At 43.9% G+C, this 9,769-nt stretch overlaps 1 protein-coding gene across 1 annotated transcript; it reads right to left on the bottom strand.

Annotated features, from left to right (window-relative positions):
- Positions 1-443: 443 nt before the first annotated feature.
- Positions 444-8,452, bottom strand: ptafr (platelet-activating factor receptor). The gene is made up of 2 exons (XM_072500920.1): positions 8,336-8,452; positions 444-3,583 (listed from the first exon to the last, which is right to left on the bottom strand). The coding sequence occupies exon 2, from the start codon at positions 3,520-3,522 to the stop codon at positions 2,440-2,442; it is 1,083 nt and encodes a 360-aa protein (XP_072357021.1). The 5' UTR covers positions 3,523-3,583; positions 8,336-8,452; the 3' UTR covers positions 444-2,439.
- Positions 8,453-9,769: the final 1,317 nt, after the last annotated feature.

The following is a 9,769-nucleotide window of genomic DNA, read 5'->3' as shown; positions in this document are numbered from 1 at the left end:
TTTACCTAACAAGCACGCCTTTCAGGACTTGTGGGAGGAAAACGGAGCACCCGGCGGAAACCCACGCAGACACGCGGAGAGCGTGCAGACTCCACACAGACAGTGACTCAAGCCGGGAATCGAACCTGGGTCCCTGGAGCTGTGAAGCAACAGTGCTAACCACTGTGCTACCGTGCCACCATGCTTCATCTGAGTGAGTAAACGCCACAAAAGCACCTTTAATATTACCATTCAGAAGGCCACTGCCTCCTTTGCAGATGTGCTTAATGGAAAGACAAACAAAAGCTTTTTAATTTCCTTGATGCAATTTAGGTGTCCAGTTTGGGCATTAAGTCCTTATAATCACCAAAAAGAAATTCAACTGTACATTCACTGGGCCAAGCAGAATTCTCTACTGAACGTTTAGACAAGCTCACAATCTGTACTCAAGCACATGGACTCTATTTAATTACAGTAAACATTCCCTCAAAGGGATCTTTATTCAATCACCTGAATTACTATCCAGAAGAGAAAATAAGATGACATCTTCACAGCTCTAATAAGGTAAGGACATGATTAACAGTAGGCGATTTGGATTTAATTGAATCTCAAAGTGGAAAGAAACCATTTGGCTCTCCTGGCTTGTACTGACTGAGTCATTCCTTTTCACTTAACCTACAATTAATTGAACCTGCATTCAGGAACTGCATTGCTATTGAAGGCTTCACATCCCTGCCAATATTCCCCCCTTTTTTGAGTAGAAGCTCAGGCTGCCGGGACACGTGATTTGCCCAAGTCATTTCTTTTTTAGCATACTACTGTAGGTGGGAATGATTGCTGCCAGTCCCTCTGCTTCTGCCAATCATTTGGTTCTACTGTAAAACTACATCCAGCAGATTCAACTAAGGACGGCAAGGCTCAATAAATGATGGAAGTCGTTGCCAAATCTTCCTGAGAACTTTGAAACACAGCTCTTATCTTCCAGAAAATTGTAGATCATAAACAAATACTCTATTAGAAAAAAGGCCAGTCGTTTCCTCGTTTTTTATCCCCTCGTGAAATAATGTGCCTTCAACACAATGGCAGGAAATAACACTTGAGGAAACTTCCAGGAACAATCATTCATCTCCAATTAATCTGACACCCCGCTCATTTAGATTACTCACCTATCAGTACAGCAGCCATAGCCTGACAGCACAGGCTAGATTTCCAATTAAATATCACAGAATTTGAGACTACACCATGGGTGCCATACACAGGTTGAAATTCAAGCTCTTCATCCTAGATGTAAGCTCGTTGTGGGTTTTGTGTGAACGTGTGTCTGTCAGCTTTGTGAATAGAACAGACAGTTATTTAACCTCAAGAAGATCCCATGACTGGTATTGCAAATATTTATTAGCCAACATTTTTGAAGTCAATGATTTTCGTCTGTTGCCTTCAAGGATAAGCTGTCTGGCTGAATCTCTGAAGACAACAAGATAAACCAGACAACTTTGATAATTTGGTGAAGGGAGCATTAAAAACCAATATGAAAAATCACGTTACGGTTGCAGTGCTGGAGTGTGGAGCTGTAATTATTTTCGATTGTACATAGCATCAGCATAGAGCAAAACCTTTGTAAACATGTACGCTATGTGTCTGCTCTTATTAGCTTGTTTAACGACTGTCTAATCAACTTGCTATTCAAAGCCTACAATAATACCCAGAGCTGAATTTCCTGTGCTTCCCATCAGCAGGATCTTCAAGTCTGCGTAAGATGACCCCCTCCCCCACCATGGCGGGTTCCCCAGCGTTGGTACAGGCGAGCCACGCAAAACGTCATAGACCGGAAGATCCTGTTGGCGGCCAATGATGAATTGCCTCCACCACTGGGAAATACCCATATATTAAGTCACGTTCTCTGACTTACATTGCATTTGTTATCCCTCCATCCCCTCATACCATCTCCATCTCTGCAGATGTTCTGCTTTATCCTCCATATTCACTCTTCCAACCTTTCATCATTTGATTTTTGCCTTTTATGCATCGATTTTCATCTTCATCTCAGCAACAGTGGTCAAGAGTTCAATCACCTTGTTCCTGGTGTTTAGGTCTCGCTCCCTGAACCCTTAAATCTCTCCACTTCCCTTTCTAATCTTTGAAAAGGTTCTCAAAACGCAATTTCTTTGGCAAAGGTTTCAGACGTCACTCCTAATGTGACATTTTAGATGGCTTGACATCTGTACTTTTTCTCCCCATGAGACACGAATGGTGCTGTAAGTTGTTGTTGAAAGTTAAAATGCATAGCCACCTAAATCATTTTTGTTAAATAATTGAAAGTGGACAGTTTATCCATGGCGGAGACTATTGTCTTGTGACATTAAATAACATGATGCTCATATTTAACAACTGTAAGTTCAAAAAGAAAGAAGTCAAGATAAATGCCACAAGTCAAGAAAAGGCAACATTAATTTGGTCCAATCAGCAACTATACTTATATGTGTTGCCAGTGTTTTGCAAAACTACATCTCCATCCATATTAGTTTCCGTGGAGATGGTCCTAATGCTCCTCCGAGTACTTCTCCATCGACTGAGACGCTGTGTCAAAAATTTCCTGAATTTCTTGGTCAGGAAGCAGTATATGATGGGGTCCAGTGTACAGTTCAAGCCCATCAAACACAGCGTGATCTGGTGGGCATCATTCAGTGCGCGCCTGAATGCACAGTCGTCCTTCCGCCACAGTTCCAGGACGGTGAGGGTCCAGGGGCCGTGGATCAGATGATGGGGGACGAAGCAGATGCAGAAAACGGTGATGACCGCGCACACCATGCGGAAAGCTTGTTTCTTCACCATCTCACTCCTGCTCGGCTGGGCTGGCTGTGAAGAAAGCAGTTTCAGGATGCACAAGTTGCAGGCGATAATTATAAGGAAGGCAAGGAAGAAAGCTCCAATCAAGATGAAATGAATGATAACCACGGGCGTGGATGAGTCGCCATCATATCCTTCAAAGCATTGAGTAATATTGCCAACTGTGTTTGTCCCTTGTTGGAATAGGAAGGGGGATGCACCCCCAATGATTATTAACCAGATAACTGTTGATATAACGAAGCCTCGCTTTCTGCCATTCTTCTGAACTGTTTCAATGGGATAAGCTACGGCACAGAACCTGTTATAACTGATCACTGCCAGAAAGACAACAGAACAGTAGGTGTTGATAAAAAATAGGCAGCCAGCCACCCTGCAAAGAATTTCAGAAAAGATCCAGTCCCCTTTTTTGCTATAGTACACTATCCAAAAGGGGAGGGTCAGGATAAAAAGTAAATCCGTCACACTCAGGTTCACCATGAAGATTTTAATCTCAGTCATGCTCGTTGCTGGGGTCATCAGTTTAAAGACCCACAGCACGTAACAGTTCCCCAAAAGTCCGAATACGAAGATGAGACTGTAGACAATCGGAAAGAGAATGTATCTGAATTCAGCATCAACCTGGCAGCTGCTGTTGCCCTTGTAGGCGAGGCCAATGACACTCGCATAGGAGATGTTATCGTCTGGTAAATCCATCATTGAACTCTACTGAACTCAAATCTCGCAGAAAATATGAAGTGTTTGCGAATAGCACTGGTACCTGCAAAGAAAGAAAAAACAAAGGTGTGACATTTTCAAGTCAGTCATACAGCACAGAAAAGGCCAGTTTGCCCATCGTGTCTGCGCCAGTCAAAAACAACCGCCTAACTATTTTAATACCATTTTCCAGCACTTGGCCCATAGTCTTGGGATCACAAGTGCCATCTAAATACTTCTTAAATGTTATGAGGGTCTCTGCCTCCAACACAGTTTCAGGCAGTAAGTTCCAGACTCCCACCACCCTCCGGATAAAAAGGTTTTTCCTCACATCCCCTCTAAACCTCATGCCCCTTGCCTTAAATCTATGCTTCTGGTCATTGATCCCTCCATCAAGCCCTGGGCAGGCTGCCGTTTGGCATTTCTTGCAAGGGAATGGAGTATAGAAGTAAGAAAATCTTAGTACAACTGTACAGGGTATTGGTGAGACCACAAGGCAAGGAGGGATTTACTTGCATTGGATGGAGGTCAGAAAAGGTTGGCTAAGTTGTTTCCTGGGATGAGCATGTTGTCCTGTGAGGAAGGTTTGAGCACTTTGGGCATATACTCATTAGAGTTTAGAAGGAGTGATGATCTTATTGGAATATAGAACATTCTGAGAGGGCTTCACAGGCTGGATATTGAAATTGGATATTCCCTTCTGAGGAATCTAGAATTAGTTTCACGGTTTCCCATTTAAGATAGAGGTGGTCAGAGGGTTTTTACTCTTTGGGCTTCTCTATCCCAGAGTGCAGTGGAGGCTGGGTCATCTGAGGCTGAGTTAGACAAATGTTTGATTTACAAGGCACTCACGGATAAGGGAGGTGGACGGACAGGGATTGGAGTTTAGGCCCAAACCAACCATGTCTTTATTGAATGATGGAGGAGGTTCAGGGGCAAATGGCTCCAATTCCTTATGCTGTTATGCTCTTATGTTTCCTATGTAACAAGAATGACTACGCTTCAAAAATAATAAATTTTCCGGAAAAGGCTGCGGGATATTTTGTTCAGGATTTTCTAGTCCCATCATAATGGGGATTCGTTGAGGGGCTGCAGCAGACCAGCCAAAGGACTTTCAGTGGGAACAGACGATCCCGATGGCATGCAAGGCCAGAAAACCCGACCTTCTGAATTTGTGAAAGGCATAATGATAAATACATTTTGGTTCTTGCCTTCCTTTAGAACAGTCCTGGTGTATCAGGCACACAGTTTTTCTCTGTTTGGTACAAAGTGTAGTTGATCCTTGATCCATTCTGTATGTCATTGGTGATGTAGGATACCCTGTCAGTCACATTTCAGATGTAGTCCACCAAACCCAGTCCAGTGAGAGAGGGGATGCTGAGGAGCCAGCTAACGATAGACATCTATTCATTCTAGCATTAGATCTCGTCAAAACAGCCCTATGTGTTTACTAGTGAACAGAGTGGTTAAACTAAGGCTCTTTCACGAATGAAACCACATTCAATCCAGCATTTTCTGATTACGAATATTTCATTTTTGACTTAAAAGTACCTATTTGCTCACAGCTGATTTCACCCAATTATCTGACCTGAATTCAGCAGAGAATATAAAACCTAAATGTTAGAACTTAAGCTGCTTAATGTCTTCAGCTTCTGTTAAATTAAAATGAACCTTCATTACAAAAAGTAAACATAAAAATAATAATCTTTATTAGTGTCACAGGTAGGCTTACATTAACACTGCAATGGAGTTACTGTGAAAATCCCCTAGTCGCCACATTCCGGTGTCTGTTTGGGTACTGAGGGAGAATTCAGAATGTCCAATTCACCTAACAAGCACGTCTTTCGGGACTTGTGGGAGAAAACCAGAGCACCCGGAGGAAACCCGCGCAGACACGGGCAAAACGTGTAGACTCCGCACAGACAGTGGCGCAAGCCTGGAATCGAACCTGGATCCCTGCCACTGTTAAGCAACAGTGCTAACCACTGTGCTACCGTGAGATGGAAAACCAAGGTAAGAGGCTCAACCTTAGACTACTTTAGTGTGCTATTTGTAAAGATTCACATTGCACAGGCTAAAAGTTGCGAACTGCAGCATTCTTCGAGCTCCTAAACATTCTGTTACGAGCCATTGAATTAATCCCCCTTCCTGGCCACTGCCTAAGGTTGAACCAGACTGTTTGCCACCTCTACAAGGTAGCATGGTAGCACAGTGGTTAGCATTGTTGCTTCACAGCGCCAGGGTCCCAGGTTCGATTCCCGGCTTGGGTCGCTGTCTGTGCGGAGTCTGCACGTTCTTCCTGTGTCTGCGTGGGTTTCCTCCGGGTGCTCCGGTTTCCTCCCACAAGTCCCGAAAGACATGCTGTTGGTAATTTGGACATTCTGAATTCTCCCTCCGTGTACCCGAACTGGCGCTGGAATGTGGCGACTCGGTGCTTTTCACAGGAACTTCATTGCAGTGTTAATGTAAGCCTACTTATGACTATAAAGATTATTATTATTATTGAACAAGAGCTGAACTTCCAACCCTATATCTTCTCCAACACCTACTGCCTACTTCCACCTTTATCCCATTGTCCATCACCATTTTGTAATTTCATATCTCAGATCTATGAATAGATGACACATCAATTTAAATGTGCGCAGGAACTTTATTTACAATGCTTTAAAATGTCTACTCCACGTTCCTAGCTCTAAGTCAGAATGCTCCGATCATTGGGATTCTCTTTTCGGTGGCAGCGCACCTTCAGCCCATGGCTTTCCCGGCGCCGTGGCGTGGCTTCAATAGGAAATCCCATTGACAAGCGGCAGGAAGAGAGAATCCCGCCGCAATGAACAGCGCATTTCCGGGAAACGCGGGACTGGGGACCAGAGAATCCCACCTCTATCTCTTTCTGGAGTTTGTTTACTTTCCACCAGCCCAGGCATAACCAATCAAGCGCAGTCAGCAGTAATAGCAAACCAGCTCACATAATCAAACACAGGCCAATTGGACACCATGCCCTCCCTTGCCTCACCTTGTCAGTCACCAAAATCCTCATCCATACCTTTGTCAGCTGCAGATTTGAGTATTCCAAATTCTTTCCTTGCCAGCTTATCTTCCATCCTCTGTAACTGTTAGCTCATCGAAAGCTCTACTGCCCCTATCCTAACTCACACCAGGCCCCACTCACACATCACCTCTATTTTTTTCCAATTAAGGGGCAATTTAGCGTGGCCAATCCACCTATCCTGCACATATTTTTGGGTTGTGGGGGTGCAACCCACACAGACACGGGGAAAATGTGCAAACTCCACACAGACAGTAACCTGAGGCCGGGATCAAACTCGGGTCCTCAGCGCTGTGAGGCAGCAGTGCTAACCACTGCACCACCCATCATCTCAGCGCTCACTGACTTCCATCGGTTCCCGGTTAAACAACGCTTCATTTTCAAAATTCTCAACCTTGCTTTCAGATCTCGACATGTCCTTGCCCTTGTTTGCCTCCATAACCTCCTTCAGCCCAACAACCCATAAAGAACTCTTCACTCCTCCAATACTGGCTTCTTCTACATCTTTGATTGGTGGCTGTGCCTTCAGATGCTGAGGCCCTTCGTTCTGGTAGTCCCTCCCCAAACCCCTCCACCCCTTGACTACTCTCTCTCCTCCTTTCAACCTATCTCTCTGACCAAACTTTCCGTCCTCTGGCCTATTTTCTCATTCGTGGCTCAGTGTCAAATTTTGTCTGATAACGCTCATGTGAAGGACTTAAAAGTGCTAGTTGTTGTTGTAGAGAAGTAACATGCAAAGTGTGAAAGTAACCTTTACCGCTGCTCCCCCCATTCTTTTATTGCAGAGAATACTGAGTTCACTTGCACTGACATTACCTGAGTGTAAGATCAAAGGTCAGGCAGCCACAAATGCCTAATGGATGTCACAGGGGTTGACGGTGGCACAGATTGCTGCCTCACAGAGCCAGGGACCCGAGTTCAATTCTGACCTTGGGTGATTGTGTGGAGTTTGCACATTCTCCCCGAGTGTCTGATTTCCTCCCACTGTGCAAAGATGTGCAGGTTAGGTGGATTTGCCATGAAGAATTGCCCCTTAATGTCCAAAAGGTTAGGTGGGGTTACTGGGTGGGGTTACAGGGAAAAGGTGGGGGTGTCGCTTAGATAGGGTGCTCCTTTGGAGAGTCAGTGCAGACTCGATGGGTCAAATGAAGTCCTTCTGCACTGTTGGGGTTCTATGACTGATACTTTTCTCTCCTTAGCCCAGAATCATTAAGCTAATTGCAATGTCCTTCCTATCGAGATAATCTCATTCCCCAAGCTAATTGCAATGTCCTTCCTATCGAGATAATCTCATTCCCCACAGTTTCCTTTATAAAACTTATGAAGATCCCTAATTCCTGGTGCAATGCTTCTGTGTTTCCCTCGTAATTTTTCCAAATATTCAATCAAATGCATTTGGGTGAGGCACTAAGTGAGTTTTTTATTGTGTCTGAACTTTTGACACACCGATTAGATTCGATGAAATATGTCCCTTCCTTCCTTCCTTCGGGTGGTGTCTTATGAAGTGTGCCAGAACATTGAAATAAAGCCAGCTAAATTACAATGGTCAAATGTTACCATTAAAAATGGTCATCTAGTTCTCAATTCAAATTGGCATCACCTTTAATACTCACAGCGGCAAAAGATTTTTTTACCCCCGATTGGTTGTTTTCTTTACCGTTAGGAAGAAACTGTTCACTCAATTAGCATATAATTTGCTAAATAAGAGCACCTTATCGCTGCTAAATGATATTTCTTCAGATATAGCAAACAATTGAAAATACTCACCCTTTCCTGAAAACTGCCAAACAATGTAAATGACAAATAAGAACTCAGATTCTCAGTCTTCAGCGATCCCTCAAATATATGAAAGGACTCCGATGAAAATTACAAACTTCTGGTACGACATCGCAGTTAGAGTGTTTGTTAGTCATGTACGAGGGACTATTTCCTGCTTTGCTGTTCATGAATCTCTTGAGCAATTACATGACAAAATACAGATCTGTGAAGAGGAAGTAACCGGGAAGGATACTGGAGTCCGCAAAACTTTTACGTTTAAGGCTGAAGTAGTGCCATTCATGACTACACTGAAAACCTGTGTAGTTTTACAAAACCCACCGTGTAACAGGAATGCCGGATTTTTAAAGGAATCAGAAAAAGCACAATAGGCATTTCTCTTTAGACTACCCGACAGGAGCTTGAAATACTGACACACTGTTCTTACCTCAGGCACACTGTTCTTACCTCAGGCACACTGTTCTTACCTCAGGCACACTGTTCTTACCTCAGGCACACTGTTCTTACCTCAGGCACACTGTTCTTACTTCATTCAGAAGTGCCTTCTCACAACACCCCTATTGCTCAAATCTAAAAGTTCCACAACTTGTTGGAATTTCTGTTGATGAATAAGCTTTGCATCGATCATAAAGCACTTGCATGTGGGTGACTCAGCAAAGCAGGATTGTCCGGGGCATAAATGTTATGAGATACCCTAATACATAGAAACATACACATAGAATGATAGAAAATAGGAGCAAGAGTAGGCCATTAAGCCCTTCGAGCCTGCTTCGCCATTCAAGGTGATTATAGTTAATCATCCAACTCAGAAACCTATTCCTGCTTCTTCCCACCCCCCCAACCGCCCCCCCCCCCCCCCCCCCCACACTTCCATCCTCTGATCCCTTTAGCCCCAAGAGCTATATCTACCTCCTTCTTGGAAATATACAATGTTTTGGCCTCAAATGTTTTCTGTGGTCGGGAATTCCACAAGCTTACCATCCCCTGGGTGAAGAAATTTCTCCTCATCTCTGTCCTAAATGGTCTACCCCATTTCTTCAGACAGTGACCCCTGATTCTGGACTCGTCCGTCATTGAGAACGTCCTTCCTACATCTACCCTGACCAGTCCAGTTAGAATGTTGCAGGTTTCTTTGAAATCCCCTTCAGTCTTCTAATATATTCAACAAATATAACTCTATAAGGTGAGACTCAATCTCTCCTCATATGTCAGTCCCACCATCCCAGGAATCAGTCTGATGAATCTTTGCTGCACTCCCTCTGTAACAACATCATCGTTCCTCAGATAAGGAGACCAAAACTGCACACAACATTTCAAGTGTGGTATCACTATGAAGGCCAGCATACCATTTGCTTTTTTTGCTGCCTGCTGGACCTGTATACTTGCCTTCAGTGACTGGTGTACACAGACACCCAAATTTTGTTG

Source organism: Scyliorhinus torazame, chromosome 1, assembly GCF_047496885.1.
Source record: "Scyliorhinus torazame isolate Kashiwa2021f chromosome 1, sScyTor2.1, whole genome shotgun sequence".
Lineage (NCBI taxonomy): Eukaryota > Metazoa > Chordata > Chondrichthyes > Carcharhiniformes > Scyliorhinidae > Scyliorhinus > Scyliorhinus torazame.
Note: the sequence above shows the minus strand (reverse complement) of the source record. Positions and strands in the feature narration are given on the sequence as shown.

Bases quoted from the DNA above. Each gene is read 5' to 3' on its own strand.
- ptafr (XM_072500920.1), bottom strand. From the start codon at position 3,522: ATGATGGATTTACCAGACGATAACATCTCCTATGCGAGTGTCATTGGC.